General features: G+C 49.8%; 3 protein-coding genes across 3 annotated transcripts; 2 read left to right on the top strand and 1 right to left on the bottom strand.

Moving 5' to 3' along the window:
• Window positions 1-757: 757 nt before the first annotated feature.
• LOC149998074 (protein unc-45 homolog B-like) lies at window positions 758-5,127 on the top strand. The gene is made up of 5 exons (XM_090257540.1): window positions 758-866; window positions 1,212-1,385; window positions 1,907-1,943; window positions 3,504-3,679; window positions 4,981-5,127. Exons 2-5 carry the CDS (start codon window positions 1,212-1,214, stop codon window positions 5,125-5,127), a joined length of 534 nt encoding a protein of 177 aa, XP_090113666.1. The 5' UTR covers window positions 758-866.
• Window positions 5,128-5,571: 444 nt separating this feature from the next.
• Window positions 5,572-7,476, bottom strand: LOC149998073 (DNA repair protein RAD51 homolog 4-like). The gene is made up of 4 exons (XM_090257539.1): window positions 7,220-7,476; window positions 6,850-6,911; window positions 6,544-6,662; window positions 5,572-5,653 (listed from the first exon to the last, which is right to left on the bottom strand). Exons 1-4 carry the CDS (start codon window positions 7,299-7,301, stop codon window positions 5,572-5,574), a joined length of 345 nt encoding a protein of 114 aa, XP_090113665.1. The 5' UTR covers window positions 7,302-7,476.
• A 1,449-nt stretch (window positions 7,477-8,925) lies between these two features.
• Window positions 8,926-15,287, top strand: LOC149998072 (fibronectin type III domain-containing protein 8-like). The gene is made up of 4 exons (XM_090290895.1): window positions 8,926-9,080; window positions 12,282-12,651; window positions 14,342-14,578; window positions 15,135-15,287. The coding sequence occupies exons 1-4, from the start codon at window positions 8,926-8,928 to the stop codon at window positions 15,285-15,287; spliced, it is 915 nt and encodes a 304-aa protein (XP_090147021.1).
• Window positions 15,288-17,115: the final 1,828 nt, after the last annotated feature.

Genomic DNA, 17,115 nt, shown 5'->3' with positions numbered 1-17,115 from the left:
GTAGTTCTTATCCCAGAAAGACCCTTTTCTGATGAGGGAGACTCAGCTGTCCGAGGAGAGTTCCCAGTCAGATAAGGGGCACAGTCCTTGGTCTCCAGGAATTCCCAGGCTGACCCAGCTCATGCCCTAGGAGAAGGCTACAGTCTGGAGGGGGTAGGATATACAGAGCCCATTCTCAGGGAGTTCCCAGTCGGACAGGAGAGGTAGGCTGAGTGTATCCACTCACTACAAATGGGGAGGAACAGAATACATGTGGATCAAAACAGACCCAATTCCATTAAACTGAGTTAACAAGTCTGCTGGTCTTTCTGTAAAGCAAGGACATTTTTAACAAGCGAATGCCACAGGGAGAGGGCAGTTGTGGGCAGCTGCTCTCTGCATCCAAGTCTGTCAGCCCCTCAGCTGTCACTCTGCTCCCAAAATAGCTGTGGTTGGGGGAGGGAGAGAGGGTTGTTTATCCAGGATGGAGGTGGAGAAGGGACATTATAGCTGTGCCTAGGGAAGGAGATCTGCTGGGGGGTTCCCGTACCTTCTGGATTTTTCTCTCACTCTTCAGCGTATGAGTGCCTGAGCCCCCAGAACTGCCCCTGTGCAGAGTGCTGGGGCAGAGGTTAGTCAGCATCTCCACGTGGTACTTGACTATCCAGTCTGGGGATGGGGAGGGCCCTGAGTATCAATGACAGACTCCAGGAGCACCTGCCCCTGTGGCCAAATATAGTCTGGAGCCACTGGCAGGGGCGATAGTCTCCTGGGTTGGGGCTGGGAGGGGCAGAGGGAGGCTGACTGGCTGGGGGTTCACACCGGAGCTCAGAGGAGCAACCTCACATCACCGGAGAACAGCCCAAGCACATTGTCTTTGGGAGAAAGTAAGCCAGTTGGAATGTTCCTGGGACTGGGAGGGAGAAGGGGAGCCAACAAGAACTTTTAAGGTCTGCACTGAGAGTTCAGGCCTTTGGCCTGGTGGCTTCATCTGCCCAGCAGAGAGGGACAGAGAGGGAGGCACAGGGACCCTGAGGCCCCTCTCAACTTGGGCTATACTCCAAGCACATGCCGTAATATCCTTTTGGGTAATGGATTTGGGGGTGCTGGGCGCAGGTCCCTTCCAGGTAAGAACACTCACCTTCACCCTGGAGCTCCAGACCTCAAGCTGGGAGTCCAGCCCTGGGTCTGGAGTGAGTGGCTGGCCAGACAGAGCTGCCCTGTCCCGACAGATGGCAGAGGCGGAGGCTGAAGCTGTGCAGCTGAAGGAGGAAGGGAACCGGCACTTCCAGCTCCAGGACTACAAGGCCGCGACAAAGAGCTACAGCCAGGCCCTGAAGCTGACCAAGGATAAGGCCCTGAAGGCCACACTCTATCGCAACCGGGCGGCCTGTGGCCTGAAAATGGTTTGGGGCGGGGCAGGAGGTTGAGGGCTGGGCTGGGGTGCAGCCTCCCCTTCCTGATAGGCATCATCCGTCTTCCATCGTCCCAGCCCCCTCCCCAAGGCCCCTCAGGCTGGAGAAGGGCGCCTCTCACTGCTTTCCTAGACCCACTACCCTGGGAGACAGAACTCCCCCCAGATGGAAACCAGCGTAATGGGAACCTGCATCAAGCCAGGGGCTTTTTATGTTATGTTGTAGCATCTCAATAACAGCCTGCTGAGGCAGCGGCTGTCATGTTCATACTGCAGATAAGAACCCCAAGGCTCAGAGGGTTCAATAAGTTGTCCGAGATCTCCCAGGTTGTTAGTAGCAGAGCCCAGATTCAAATCCAAATCTCACTCACTTTTCCATAACCAGCCAGGGACCCTCCTCTGGGTCCCTGATGGCCAGCAGCTCCCATCAGGTGCCCTCTAATGCCCGTGGGGACCCTCTCAGGCTGTCTCTGCAATGGGCCCCCATTAACTAAGTCTCCTTCTCTTTCTCAGGAGAGCTATGTTCAGGCAGCTTCAGATGCCTCGAGAGGTGAGCCACCCCTTCCTCCTTTGCCCCACCTGCCTCAGCATCCCTGTTTTGTCTAAGGGGAGTTACAAATTGTGTAAATGCCAACCTAGGCATCGTAGGCGGGGCTTCAGGTGTGCCTTCCACCCCTAAGTCACATTTTTGCAAATGGAGTTCCATGTTAAGTTTCTTTTCTTAAGAGATTGCTTCTGATCAGAAAGAAAGAGGGAACTCCTGCCTTTTGTGACAGCATGGATGGAACTGGAGAGTATTATGCTAAGTGAAATAAGCCAGGCAGTGAGAAACAAATACCATATAATCTCATCTATAACAGGAACTTAGTGAACAAAACAAATAAATGAGCAAAATAGAACCAGAGGCATGGAAACAAGGAACAGACTGACAGTGACCAGAGGGGAGGGGGAGAGGGAAGAAGGAGAAGCGGGGGAAGAAAGGGGATGGTCTAGTCAAGGAACATGTATTATATAAATGACTCATAGACATAGACTACAGGATGGGGACTGACTGTGGGAGAGGGGGGTGAGGGGGGATGGGTGGGGCAGTGGAGAGTAACAGGGGAAAAATTGGGACAACTGTAATGAAACAACAATAAAAATAACAATAGTTTTATAGGAAATGGCATTTTACATAAGAACCAGAATAGAATACAATAAATGAGCAATTTATGTTTTTAAAAAAGAGATTGCTTCTGAAAATCTTTGCCATGGTCATGATGCACACACCCCTTGTTGTAAATTTGGATATTCTCATGGGGGATCCCCAGGACCAAGTCCATCAGCCCAGTCTACTCCATGGGGGCTGGGCTTCTTCTGGGGAAGAGGGAGTCACCAGCCTGTTCCACGGACACTAGGAGAAGTAAACATAAAAAAAAAAAACAAAACAAAAAAAAAACCATAAGTCAACATTGGCTTAAGAGCATGATTAAAATGGGAAGACTTCTCTTGGCTGCAGGTCTGTGTTTGGGTTTTGATCCAGTTGCCATTCTTTTAGGAGAAACAAATAGCCTGAAATGAGTTCAGGAGGGAGGGAACCAGCTGGAGAGGGGACTGGAAATACACCCTGTGATGAGCAGCCAAGGAAAGTGGCAATAATTAGCTCAGAAAAAGCAACTCCCAGGTGGGACGGAGGAGAGCTGCCTTCAAATTCCTAAAAAGCAAAAACTGTCACGAGGAAGAAAGATTGGATTTCATCTTGGGGGTTCCAGAGCTGGACTTAAGATGAAAGGGCAAAGTTACAGAGGGACATATTTCAGGTAGGAAAGGGGAAGGGCGTTATGAGGGAGCTCCCCACTACTGGAGGTATGCAAGCACCAGGTGGATGCACACTTGGCAGGGATCAGTGTAGCAGATTCTAGAGCATCAGGGATTGGGCAAGGTGACCCTTAAACTCCCTTCCAACCTTGAGACAATGATTTTTCCTCTTTCCTTAACAAAGGGGAGCCTTGAACCAGATAGTCCACATGGGTGGGTAATCTCCAAGGAAGAGATTGGGGGCAGCGGCAGGAGGGGAAGGAAGGTGATCTGCAGCCCAGCCCCCTAAGGCCCTGCCTGTTGTCCCCCCTAGCCATTGACATCAACTCCTCGGACATCAAGGCCCTGTATCGGCGATGCCAGGCACTGGAGCACCTGGGGAAGTTGGACCAGGCCTTCAAGGATGTGCAGCGCTGTGCCACCCTCGAGCCACGGAACCAGAACTTCCAGGAGACACTGAGGAAGCTCAATACAAGCATCCAGGAGAAGGTCAGCCAGACCCCTTCCCACAAGCCTTGGCTACCTCCCCCCATTCCTAGCAAGGACATGGTAGAGGTGCAGGACATTAGGGCAAGGCTAGTCCTACCTCCACTCCCTTGGATGGAGTGAGCAAGTGGCATAGGCAGGTACCGCAGAACGGGGGAGCAGGTGCACCTCTCTGTGAGGGAACAGAGATGCTGTAATGCTTGTGTAAGTGTTGGAGCCAGCCAGACCAGAGCTGGGGCCTTTTACGTTCCAGATAGAGGTTTTTGTTAAAATTGCAACTTAATGTGTCTTCACCTCTCCCTCTCTTTCTAGGAGGATAAAGGCAGCGTGAGATACCTAGGAATGGGGTGGGGGTGTTATTGGTGGCGGATAGAGGAGAGTCAGGAGCCAGTAGGAACAGGAAATCTCTTCTAGGAAAATGGAGTAAAGTGGGGAGAACTTGGACCAGAAGTGAGGAATTCTGCACCCTAGTCCTGCCTTAGCTCCCAATTTTCTGAGGGACCCCCCAGGGTGTCAGTTTCCTCTCTATTGGAGCAGGAGGGTAACTGATCACTCAGCTTCTGGCTCTAAGACTCAGTAACTCCTATGTGCCTGGGGCAGCCCCAAGGTGGGACCACTGTCTGGAGTGCGGACTCAGGGCTGGGGAAATACAACCCAAGAGGGTCAAAGACTGGGAGGTGCATGAGAGACCCCTCCCTTCCCTGAAGGCCTGGAAGGACATAGGAGGGAGTGTAGACCAGCACAACAAAGTAGTGGGAGGTACAGACAGAGATGGTGAGGTGGGGGATGATGATCGGTTTGGTCATTTTAAGAAAGCTTCAGAGCCTTGAGGCTGGGATGGGTATTGTGAGGGATGCACATCTAAACATAGTAATTTCAATTGCTTAAGGAGCTACTTTAAGCTGCTTCCAGTTTCTGATCCTGGAGGCCTATTTATGTTTTAACCCGTATTTAAATGTCTAGTAGCTAACTGTTTTCTAGATTCCAAAATTGGGGAGATGATCCCTTTGCCTTCCAAGACTTGCAATGACCAACTGGGATAAGGAATGTAACTTGACTGTAAGCTTTGTAGGGCAAGGACTTGATTTTGTTTGCCATTCTATCCCTAGCATCTAAACATCTACAGCAGTGTCTGGCACCTAGTAGTTGTTCAGTAAACGTTTGTTGAATGAATGAATGAATGAATGGCAGTGTGAGGGCCCAGAGTAGATACCCTAATATTACTGAGATGAACTTCACGTGGAGCTGACTAAATGTGGACTTCTGCCTGCTCCCTTCCCCACTCCTCCCTCCTCCTTCCTTAGCTCCGTGTGCAGTTCTCCACAGACTCGAGGGTACAGAAGATGTTTGAGATCCTCCTGGACGAAAACAGTGAAGCTGATAAACTGGAGAAGGTTAGTGTTGGGCAAGCAGCCGACCAACAGAGGACACGCTCTGGGCCCGGGGTGTAACCACTCCCCATTCAGGCCCCGCCCCAGTCTCTGGACAGTTTGGGAAGCAGGAATGGAAGAGGGGAGAGGGATGGAGGGGCATCCACTTGGGGAACATGTACAATAAGAGGCCAAAGGTCAAGCACTTGAGAAAACCACATGAACTGTAAGAAGGGAACCGTTCAGGATAAGGCCACTGAGGAGAGTTTTGTAGCAGGGTTGGATTCCGTGTATATTTAAAATTTTTTACCAGCTGACTGCTCCGTGAATGCTTCCTCTGAGTATGTTGGTTTATTAGCTCCCCAAGCCCAAAGGCCAAGTCAGCTTCCTGTTCATCACTCCCTCCTTATGCTGTCTCCACAGGTTCGTACACTGGGTTCACCTGCTCTTCTGTCTACCCCACACGCCTTTAAGTGTAGGATCCTTGCCTCACTCATACACCTACCAACTGCACGTATTTGGCAATCAGTAGGCACTCAGCCGGTGCTTGATGGCTACCAGACTCAGATCCCCAACCAGGAGGAGCACGCACCACGCTGTGTGAACCCTGCCAAGAGAATATGTTGTGAACGCAGCAAGGGCCAAACCAATCCAAAGACCTTTGTGGTGGAGGAATTCTGCATCAAATTCCACAGAAATAGGACAGGAAGGAAGTCAGACTCCCTCAGCCAGAAAGTGGCTGTTGTCTTTAACTCTCTCCCTCTCCAAACAACACGGCAGAATAGAACTACTCCTTTATGAAAGCTCCCTTGTCCCCTTCTGCTGCAGAGTATGGGGCATGAGTCTAGTACTGCAGGGCTTGAGCCCCAAATCCACCCCTTGCTCCTCTTGGGCTAAACTCAAGGGGTTAATCATCACTAACTCAAAGGGCTCACTGAAGAGATTATATAACCTAGTCAATGGCTGGCACATACTAGGCACTCAATAAATGTTAGTCCTGAGTGTTCTTTCTTGTCCTGTCCGTAAGTGAATGAGGACGTAGAGCCAGAGAAGGGTTGCTCTCAACTGCTGAATAATAATAAAATACTGACATCTTGTGTTACAGAACAGGGTTATTAACCTGGGGCAATTTTGTCCCTCAGGGGTCATTTGGCAATGTCTGGAGACACTGTTAACTGGGAGGGAGGTGCTACTGGCATCTAGAGGATAGAGGTGAGGTAACGCAGCCAAACATCCTTCAAGACATGCCCACGCCCCACCATCAAATAATTATGCATCCCAAATGTTAGGAGTGTGAGGTCGAGAAACCCTGTTGTGAGGTCGAGAAACCCTGTTGTGAGGTAAGAGAACTCAGAAGTCCTGACCATCAGTCCCTACTGCCCTCACCCCCGCTTGAAAAACCCTGCCCTCCCTAGGCTCAAGCATCAACGGCCGAGCAGGAAGCACGCATGTCCTCTTGCCTCTCCTCTTCTTCCCAAAGTACACATTCATACAAACCTTTCAATGCCAGTAGACAGGATGGCAGTGGAGGTCTTCAGTTCCTCATAGAGGTCAGCGCCATTGAAGGGGAAAGCTGAGAACTGAGCCAGCAGCACCCGCCTCAAGGCAACCAGGGCCTGGCGAAGGAGTGGGGGCAACTCAGGATGGAGCCAGGGCACTTCAACCCAAAGCGGACCAGAGTACTCAGGAATGAGCAATGACCGGGCAAGGGAGAGGGCATCCCAGAGTCCCATATGCCACCAGCCCCCCTTATCAATTTCTGGGAACCCTTTGCTCAGGTTTGGAACGAGATCATCCGCTCACCTTATAAGACAAGCCACATTTCTGGGCTACCTCTTCCAAGTCTGCGGAAACCAGGTCCACCACTGAAAACAAAACAGGTGTGGTTGATTGGCAGGAAGGGCGGGACTTCCCATGCTTGGCTTTTCCCCCATCTGTAAAATGGGGTGATAATTCTACCTTGGGGCAGGCCATCTAACAGAGCCGCGGAGCCTGGCGTGCTGCCAGGCACTCAGTTCGGGGGTTCTGCCCTGCTTGGGGTTTGGCTTGACCACGCCCACCATCCCGAGGGTGGGGAGCAGAGGAGGGAGGAAGTGGCCCCTCCCGGGTATGCCAGGGCCGTGGGGCCGGGCTCCCCGGTGTCACCAGCTCTGTGGCACGCGCACGCGGTCACCTGTCTTGATTCCGTGGCTCTTCAGAAGCTGGATCATGTCCTGGGTGAGGCCTGGGCAAAGGCCGGCCCTGAGCACACCCATGTCCCCTGGGGACCAGGGGCCGCGCGTTCCGTGGACAGCCGCAGCGCCCTCTCCAGATGCCGCTCGGCGCCCCTTTCTGGAGTGGGGGCAGGCGGCGCGGAGGGTGTGGCCCCACGCCGGATCTCCCGCGCCCAGGGCCCGCCAGTCCGGGCCTGGCTACTGCTTCCGGCTTCCAGGTTCCAGAGCCGGGCTGGCAGCGCCATCTGCTGGCCGCGAGGGACGGCTGCACGACCTTATGAGACCCTTTGGTTGAGGAGGAAACAGGCCGCCGGCGCCACGTGCGCTCCGAGTGCGCGTTAGCCTCTAACCACTTAGCCAAACAAGCAGGCAGACCTAATCATGAGCCTCTGTTCTAAACGCCAGAAAATTCCAGAAGACTGATCGTCCCCATGCTCAGGGCAAGGCAATAAAGAGGAATCCAATCAACCAGATAGGATACTACAGATTATATGATGGGTGCTAAGAACAACAGAACACATGGAGGGCAACTGCTTCTCTGTACTTTACATTTGTTATGAATAACATTTTTTTATTGATTGATTTTAGGGAGGGAGAGCGGGGCATCAATTTTTGTTGTTCCACTTAATTTGTACATTTATTGATTGACTATTATAGTGTCCTGAACAGGGATCGAACCTGCAACCCTGGCATATAGGGCGGATACTCTAACCAACTGAGCTACTCAGCCAGGGCCAATAACATTTTAAAAAACAAACAAAAACGCTGAGTATATGGGACACAAAATATAGAATTTGGTATCTTAAATATCCTTTCCTTTGCCTCATCCTCTGGAAGAAACGTAACAATCTTACGGGGTTATCTTCTCACAATGCAATTAGGTAAGTGCTATTTTTATTCCTGTTTCACAGATGAGGAAGCTGAGGCTCTCAGGGGAGGAAAATCATGTGCCAAAGATGACAGAGTCTGTAAGGGCAGAACAGGACTTAAATCAGACAAATCCACAACTAAATGCAAAGCCAGTACTGCTTTAACAGCCTCTCTTCCCACCCCGAAAGTAATGTGTATGTTTTCCTACAGTAGAGTGGTTTCCTTGAGAACAGAAATAATGTCTGGTTCATCTCTGTATCCCTTTGCAGCACCCTCCTTTGTCACGCAACACATGGGGACACTTGGGGTAAAAGTGTGGCACATTTAGAATGTTCGCAGTAAGACCTGGGTATATGTGAGCCATGCTTTCCCTATACTTACAGACTGGACACAGTGGGGCTTTGCCGCATACAATTGCAGGACATGGTGCCTCAGCATCCTCAGTCTCCCACTCCTGGAAACCCATTCCAGTGCCTTCTTCCCACCATCCTCTCCTCCTTCCCAGAGCAGCGCCAAAGGGCACCACAGGTGGTAGGCATTTTGATCTTCAGAGAAGGGCAGGGCTGCCGAACCACAGAGCATCAGAGATGGAAGGGTGATAGAGTCCGTTTCTTGGTTCTATCCCACTCCAGACCCCGGTCCTGGCCCTAGGCAACAGCATCCCCAATTGTTACACTCTGCGATGATTATGAAGTCAGCTCATTGCACCCCCATCCCAGCTAAATTAAGGGTGTGTCTGCTGTCTCCAGTTTCTCTCTACTTCCTGTCAGCTTGGTTGTCCTGCATGGTGCCAGCCATGATGAAAAAGAAAACCCTCAATGTTTTCAATGAAATCTCAAAGCTCTTTCCAAGCTCCAAGTCTATGAACAGGACAGTTGCTACCAAAGGACTCCCACTTTCCTCAAGGGGCGGTTTGATTAACTTCATGGAGGAAGATACCATCAATTTACCGTAAGACACAAATCTGGTCCTTTCCTCCTTTCTAAGCCTCGAGCTAGGGGTGGAGCTGGAGCTTGGGGTGGGGAGAGGGACTTCCTGGACCTATCACAACCTGGGCCTCAGATTTCCTGGGAAGAGCATGTGTGCAGGTTGCATCATGGATTCCGGACCCCAAATCAGTTCTTGGAGAAATGTAGGCCTCCCACTCCAGGAGGACTTCCAGGATTAGTCAGAGACTTATTGACAGTGTTTCTCATCTCCTTAGTGTAGTTAGGTTCCTCACCCCTTCCCCCAAACACCCATGCCCCCTTCCACACTCCCCATGGCTCCTGTCTTTTAATCCTCCCTTTTGGTGTCTTCCCCTTCCTGATTATGTCCCCCCTCCCCCCCCCAATAGCCCATCTGTGTTCAGACTGAGGTTTACTGCTCCTCAGTGATTCTGGGTTCCCTTTAATTCATTCCACAAAACTTGTTGGCCTCCTGCAAGGTGTCTGGCCCAGTGTTAAGTTCTGGAATGTACCAATAAAAAGCACAGTGTTTGCCTTCAAGACCTCCCAGCCTGGTGTATGTGTGTGTCAAGAATCAAGAATAATACAGCATGGTCTATGCTATGACAGGACACCTTGAGAAAATGGAAGAGGCTTAGTATAACTTGGGAGACGGTGCAGTTAAGGGAGGCTTCTTGGAGGAGGTGATATGTGAGCTGAATGTCATAGGAATGGAAGGAGTTAGCCAGTGAAGGGGTGGTGGAGGAGGTTGACATAGGCTGAAGAAATTATCTGCAAGGCAGTTTTGTGGTGTGTGACCTTTACAGTCACAACAGCCCATACTTAGAAGGGCCCTGTCCTTAGTTTAATGCTCACTGTCACTCTTTTGAAATTCTTAATAATTTTTGAAGGGGACCCAAAAACTATGTAGCTGGTCCTGATTATATGAAAGGGATATGGTATCCATTTCCTAAGGGACCTGTAAGTAGCAGGTATAGCTAAAATGATAAATGCTTACATGAAACTTCATGCTACAGTGGGAAAGTCTAAGACTATGAGTCTAAGTTCAAATTCAAGTTCTACCACTTAGATATATGGCTGTGGACAAGTTAATTAAGATCAGTGACTCCTCAGTCAGTCCCTCATTTGGAAATTGTGGCTAACACCCATCCAGCAGGACTACTGTAAACATCAGAAGAGAATATGTCCAGTATATAGCCAATGCCTAGCTGCCTTCCACACCCACTTCAGCACTGGTGTTTTGAAAACAGATTCATTAGGACAAGTTGAAGTATAAATCGCATCAATACTCAGACTCTTCAGCCTACGAATGACCTTGGTGGGGGAATCATTTATTCTAAATGTCGACCAAGGGCTGGCATTGGAGGTTTGGGCTGATGAGGACTTCTCATGAGGGGGTCAATGGGGCTGGAGCTCAGGGAGGAGAAATTTGACCCATCAACCAACCATGAAACCAGAGCCTGCCCTGGAGTAAGGGATTCAGAGGGGTGTGTTGGTTGCTGGACTTGGCCAGAGCAGCTGAGGGAGACGGGATAGGATACAGAGGAGAGGAGCCAGAAAGTGCCAGGGGCAGCTGGGAGCTGCATAGCGCAGGGCAGCCCTTAGGCCAGGAGATCTGGGTTCTAGTTCCGACTCTGCCATCAACCTACCATGTGACCTTGACTGCTGTCTCCAGACAAGTGCTCTTCAAACTGTGGGTTGTGACCCATCCATTAATGGGTCAGGAACTCCTTCTAGTTGGTGGAGACCAGTATCATAAAAATGCATTTAAACAGAATAAAAAATTCCAGAGCACATCACACACAGAATAAGTACTAGTCTGTGCAGTGTGTTTTAGTTTGATATATATGTATGAGTACACTAGGTTGCCATATAATATGTATTTCTTACTTTGTGTCAGGTAAAAAAATTTTTTAAAGATTTGAAAGCCAATTTTGGGGGGTTCTGCACTTCACTGGTAAAAAAAAAATTTAGTAGTGGGGAAACATGTGCAAGGTTTTTCTTTGTAATAGCAAAAAGTTAGTAATGATACATATATCCGCAGAGGTACACATATAATGCAGATGGATTGAAATAAACAAGGTTGCGTGAAAAAGCAAACTGTCCGTAGAAATGTACTAAATGGCGCTATTTATGTAAAGTTTTAAAATGTGCAAAGTAGATCTTGCTTAAGAATAACATACATATGTAACAAACGTGTAAAGACACGAGGAGAATAAACACAATTTTACATTTCCTGTCCTGGCCACCTCTGAGTGAGAGCAGTAGGTGGAGGGAAGAATTGTTCAGGGGCTTTAATCATACTGACGAGGCTTTAGTTCTGAAGCTGGGTGATGACTCATTAAAAGCTTAATATATTATTCTTGATATCTTGGATTCGTCTAAAATAGTTTATGATTTTAAAAAATTAGAATGGAAGAAAAAAGTTTTCAGCATTCATTCCAAGATATGTATATTTATCTGTTAATTTTACATGCTACACATATTAACATTGTTAAATGTTATAAATTCTAAGTAACTACATTAGTAATTACATTAAATATTAAATAGTGAAGCTCTGGCTGATGTGTTTCAGCAGATTGAGCATGGGACTGCAAACCAAAAGGATGTCAGTTGGATTCCCCTTCAGGGCACACACCTCAGTTGTGGGCCGGGTCCCCACTTGGGGGCATGTGAGAGGCAACCAATGTTTCTCTCACACATTGATGTTTCTCTCCCTCTTTCGCTCCATTCCCCTCTCTCTAAAAATAAGTAAGATATTTAAAAATAAATAAATATTAAATAGTGAATAAATATTAGTAAAGCTTAATTTATTATTAGTTTTAGATACTTTTCTATACTCTAGTAAATCATTGTGGTCATTCCCTGGGGCATTGGCACCCCACTTTGGAGGGAGGACAAAGTTTTAGCAGTGTTTCTCAAATTGTGGTTCTTAGTACACCTGTATCAGGATTGTCTGAGCATCCTATTAACTTTAGCAGCTTCCCCAGGCCCACCCAAATGAAGGACAGGGTACCAGCAATCTGCATTTCCCACTAACAAGTGCTCTGGTGGGTAGATGCACTGCTGCGCAGCAGTGAGGATGTTCTGAGCTATTCAGAAGCAGCTGGGGGCCCAACGCCTGGCCTCCGGGAGCTTCTAGGCTGTATGGGCTGGCTGGGGTGACCTCCCCCATCTGACCCACCTGTCTCCCCTCATCCTCCAGGAAGCAGATGCCAGGGAAGGAATCTGAATGCAGCTCCGATTACACCAGCATCTCCCCCATTTCATCCACCTTGTTAAATCCCATCAAATTGGCTGTGACCCAGCCCAACAGCAGCTTCTTTGCAGGGCTGCCGGAAGGCGAGCTGAACAAACTCAGCATCTCCCCAGTGGCCAAGAATACAGAAAAGGAGGACCTGGCCCTCTGCCTCCACCAATCTAAGTCCCAAATAGCCCCTGGGGGCCTGCTGGACCTTGACAACCCTGAGCAGGACACAGACACCTCCTCGACATCCTCGAAGTCCTCCGTGGTCATAGATGTGCCAGAGGCGCCCTTCATCTGTGAACACACAGTCAGCGACTACACGGCAGTGGTGCGTTTTCTTCTTCACGCATTTGGCAAAGGCTTACTGGTCACGCCCAGTGTGCCCTGGGCTGAGCTCTGTGGGGAATGTGAAGATGCCTACCACCTACATCCTGACCTCAAACTCATGGGTTAGGAGAGAGGGCATATTTGGAAGAAACTCCAGCGTAAGCTAGAAAGGGCTCATTGCTGTAGGAAGAGTTCAGATCAAGCACCACCAGGGAGTCAGAGGGAAAGAAACATTACTTCAAGGTACAGGAATTAGCTGGGTGGCTCTTGGTAACATTTGAGCTGGGGCATAGAGGTAGGATTTAAACATCTGGAGATGGGGGGAAGGTGTTCCCTGGAGGAGCTGATACTAACAAAGGCTCATACGTGGGAAAGAGGGGGAGGAAACACCCAGGCCCCAACCCAGGGCTTTTCACACATTCATGTGTCTGTAGATCTGATCATCTTGTTCAAAACAAGATTTCCAGATCCCATCTCTAGAGGTTTTGATTCAGGAGTAGGTCTGGGGGATGGGGCCTGAGAATTTGTACTGCTAAAAAATTCCCAGGTGGCACTGATGGCCCCGGACCACATGCTGAGCAGCACTGTCCTAGAGTGGTATTAGGGTAATGGACGGGGAAGTTAGTCTGGGGTCATTTTCCCGAAGTTCTCCAATTTTAGGCTACGTAATAAGAGTTTCCTGTAAGCAGTAGGAAACAGCTTTTTTCAGAGCTTTTTATCTGGTGATGGATGCAATTTGAGCTGAGTTTTAGGAAGATAAATCTGGGAGCCCGACTGTTGGAGGGCCTAGAGCCATGTGTCTTCCCAGACCACCAGCAGTGCCAGCATCAGAGGACAACTTGTTAGAAATTTACATTTTTGTTCCCCCTGTCACCCCACCCTCAACTTAGGCCTACTGAATCGGAAACTGTCGGGGCAGGGGCCAGCAATCTGTGTTTTAACAAGGTCTCTAGGGTATTCTGATATACACCAGTTTGAAAACTTCTGGTCCAGATGGAGGAGAAACAGGACATGGGAGACCAGACAGGAGACAGCAGGCCAGGGATCTGCCATGTTATTAAAACTCCCTTGGATCCTTAGTCAGGCTTGCTTGGCAACCACTATTATAGTCTATAGACTCCAGAGCTATTCTTTGATCCCTGTCACTTAATTGCTTATGCGACCCTGGGCCAGCCACTTACCCTCTCTGAACCTTTAACCCCACTTGCAGTGAGTGAGGTGGGTGAGATAATCTCCAAGGTCCCTCTCAACTGACATAGTCTAGAACAGCGATTTTCAGCTGGTGTGCCACGAGAATATTTAAAACATGCATCGGCTGTGGCACACTAGTTGACTATTTAGAGTCAGATATTACATGTTTTAAAAATTCTTGCCATACACCTGCTGAAAATCACTGGTCTAGAAGAAACAGAATGAAGGCACACTCCAACGTGGGTGGGGCTGTGCAGGGAGAGTAGCGTATGCTGCAGGCTGGCAATTCCGCTTTCGGTTGGAGTACCTGACACCTCCATCAGACTTGCCTCAGCTCCAGCAGGGACAGGGCATGGGAGTGGGGGTTGGGTGGGGGACTAGGAGGAGGGGGCAGGGGATGGATATGGGCATTCCCACCCATGTGGGGTAGGGCAGGGTGTCGAGGTGAGGGGAGGACAGGCCGGGCCAGGACTGAGGAAGCCTCCGGGATTCTCTTCTAGATTTCCTGGACCTATGCCTTGAGCAAGCAGCCAGTCAGTTTCTACCAGCTCTTGCTGCAGGAGGTAGTCGAGAGAAATGATAATGAGCCTCCCACGACAAAGATTCTTCCATGGTTCTTCCACAAGATCTTGGGCACCACTGTCAAGCTGATGGAGCTGAAGCCTAACACCAGTTACTGCCTCATCGTCCGTGCTGTCAACATAGCGGGGGTGGGGAAGTGGTGCAAGCCCTACAAAGTGAGCCCTGGGAGAAGGGGGCCCAGGGGATCAGGGAGAGAAGCCTGCACCAGGGGCTCTGGAGGCCGGGCCACCCCATACCGCCACAACTCATCTCCCTGCTTGCTTTCCTCCCACCTGCACAAATACATAGCAATCCCAGGCTGCTCTCTTCTGGGAGGCTTAAGGATTAAGCCACTCTGGTACCCACTGGGACGAACTAACTTACTCATTAGCATCATTATAATATTCATCTTTCAACTTGGTACCAAAAATTGTGAATAGGTGGGGAAGCAAAGGGCATCGATGGAAACAGGGAAGAGGCTGAAGGGGGACAAAGAGGGGAGCAGCCTGGGGGTAGGTAGAGGCACAGGGTGGGGGAGCAGCCTGAGTATGCAGCCCTGTGGTTGGAAGCATCACAGGTTTGAATCATACCTCCTGGTACCTGTTTCTGGTGTTGATGGGTAGGTTGGTACAGCCAGCTAAGATCCCATTTAGCAAACAAACCAGGAGGCGGCAATGACAGAGAGGTCAGGTGTGAGAAGGAAGTCTGAGGGGTTTTCTTGTGTCATTTCAGTTTGCAACCGTTGCCAATGACCTGAGCAGCTTTCCTGAGAACAACCCAATCCAGATCACCGTGCGGCGCAAGAAACCCCAGCGAAAAACAGTGACCATCCGGCCAGATGAGATGCGGAGGCTGGAAGATCTGGAACACTTATCTCCCTACTGAGGAGGAGGGGTCCAAGACATTGCAGGCCAGAGCAGCTGCTAGGCACCCCCTCCCCAGATATGGGCTAAGTCCAGGTCCCTCATTAAAGAACTGCAGGTCACTGAGACCCCCTAAATTCTGCCTCATGCTGTGCACAGCCTCAGCTGGGCCGTTGGCGTCTGCCTTCCTAGCTTCTGCCAGAACCAAGATTCCGGGGGGAGTGGGGGATGGAAAACAGGGGTGTGGGGCAATGAGATGCCACCCCCACCTACTGCCTGATTCTGCCAGCATCACCCTCTCTCCCCCGTGGGAGGAAGAGAATGGTACTCAGACTAAAACACACGCTAGGACAAACAGCGACGTTGGACAGTAGTGGCAGCCCACACACTGTCAGCATCAGACTTGAGCTCTGGTGGGACATAGTGCAAATTACACAAGCTTTGGGGCAGGGTCCACTTAATTTTGGCTCTTCTTGGATGTGAGGGCACAGGCAAACCATTTAAGCTTCCTGGGCCATTTCCTCATCGAAACTATGGGAACATGAGATCATACCAGGTATGGCTGTGTGGTTACTCTGACGGTCATGGGAGAGCACACAGAAAAAGGACCCGCACAGATAGGGGCCCAGCAACTGCTGCCTCCCGCAGCCTCCTGCAGCCTCCCTGCAGACATGCAAGGTGGAAGCTGAGAACCACCGCTGGTGACAAGTAAAACTGTAAACGCAGATGGGGGTGGGGAGGGGAGGGTGAGAACACAAGACTAGAAGTGCTGTGGCCCTGAGCAGCCATACAAGGGAGGTTTAGAAGTTCAACCCAGTCCTGGCTGGGTAGCTCTGTTGGTTTGAGCATCATCCCAATATGCCAAGATACCGGGTTCGATCCCCAGTCAAGGCTCATACCAGAAGCGACCAATAAACGCATAAGTAAGTGAAACAACAAATTGATGTTCTCTCTCCTTTGTTCTAAAATCAATTAAAAAATAAAGTGCAACCTGAGTTGATCCACCTCAGCACTGGAAGAGAAGGTGAAGCAGAACGCATGGAGTGCCACATCTTGGTCAAGGGTCTGTGGACATCCTCACGGGACAGGGAACCCTCTTCCCACGTCACAACACACACACTTCTGCTAGAGCTCTCACCACCGCATGCTGTTAAGTCATCCGGACAGCCGTCGCCTTCCCAGATGCACCCCGAGCACCTGCCAGTGTTCAGTGTATGGCAAGGCCTCAAAAAGTGTGCTGAGAGGCCGAGGAAGGCACCCCTAGAGCAGCACGAGCCAGCAGAACTCGGTGATGGTGACAATGTTGTCTGTGTTTTCAGCTGGCGTGACTGAGAACAGCATTTCTAACTGTATGGAGTGCTAGTTAACGGAAATAGCCACATGTGGCTAGTGCAACCACATCAGAGCACAGCCTTACACTATCCTCTCTGGCCGCAACGATAGGGGCTTCAGCCAGCCTCGCCAGCCTCCCTTTGGAGGAAATCAGGCCTCTGAGAAAGGACATGTTCCCATGCCTCTCTGTCCAGGTGTCCTGTGACTCAGATAAGCAAGCTGGCCTTGCTGACGCCTGCAGCTGCAAGCTGTTTCAGGCCACTGAGCCGTGGTGTATACTGAGACCAAAGAGACCTTGCTGAGTACTCCCATCTCCTTGCCTTATAGATAACATCTTGCTTGAAATCAGACCTAAGGATTTATACCTTTGTTTAGTTTCAAGAACTTAAAGCTTAAACCATATGTTATCCTGTTTGAATTTTTATAGATAACCATTGTGTTCTATAAATTTCTAACATTCTTTACCTTGAGTCTGTTCCCATTGATCTATTTTTAGTATCATGTCTAAACCCAATAAA

Source organism: Furipterus horrens, unplaced genomic scaffold (genome assembly GCF_987537825.1).
Source record: "Furipterus horrens unplaced genomic scaffold, mFurHor1.1.pri manual_scaffold_11, whole genome shotgun sequence".
Lineage (NCBI taxonomy): Eukaryota > Metazoa > Chordata > Mammalia > Chiroptera > Furipteridae > Furipterus > Furipterus horrens.
The sequence above is the reverse complement of the archived record's forward strand: the minus strand, read 5'-3'. Positions and strand labels throughout refer to the sequence as shown.

Bases quoted from the DNA above. Each gene is read 5' to 3' on its own strand.
- LOC149998074 (XM_090257540.1), top strand. From the start codon at position 1,212: ATGGCAGAGGCGGAGGCTGAAGCTGTGCAGCTGAAGGAGGAAGGGAAC. The intron at 1,386-1,906 runs GTTTGGGGCGGG...TCTCTTTCTCAG, and splicing joins CGGCCTGTGGCCTGAAAATG to GAGAGCTATGTTCAGGCAGC. The intron at 3,680-4,980 runs GTCAGCCAGACC...CTCCTTCCTTAG, and splicing joins ATACAAGCATCCAGGAGAAG to CTCCGTGTGCAGTTCTCCAC.
- LOC149998073 (XM_090257539.1), bottom strand. From the start codon at position 7,301: ATGGGTGTGCTCAGGGCCGGCCTTTGCCCAGGCCTCACCCAGGACATG. The intron at 6,912-7,219 runs GTGACCGCGTGC...TTTTGTTTTCAG, and splicing joins GAGCCACGGAATCAAGACAG to TGGTGGACCTGGTTTCCGCA. The intron at 6,663-6,849 runs GTGAGCGGATGA...CTCCTTCGCCAG, and splicing joins AATGTGGCTTGTCTTATAAG to GCCCTGGTTGCCTTGAGGCG.
- LOC149998072 (XM_090290895.1), top strand. From the start codon at position 8,926: ATGATGAAAAAGAAAACCCTCAATGTTTTCAATGAAATCTCAAAGCTC. The intron at 9,081-12,281 runs GTAAGACACAAA...CTCATCCTCCAG, and splicing joins GAAGATACCATCAATTTACC to GAAGCAGATGCCAGGGAAGG. The intron at 12,652-14,341 runs GTGCGTTTTCTT...ATTCTCTTCTAG, and splicing joins TCAGCGACTACACGGCAGTG to ATTTCCTGGACCTATGCCTT.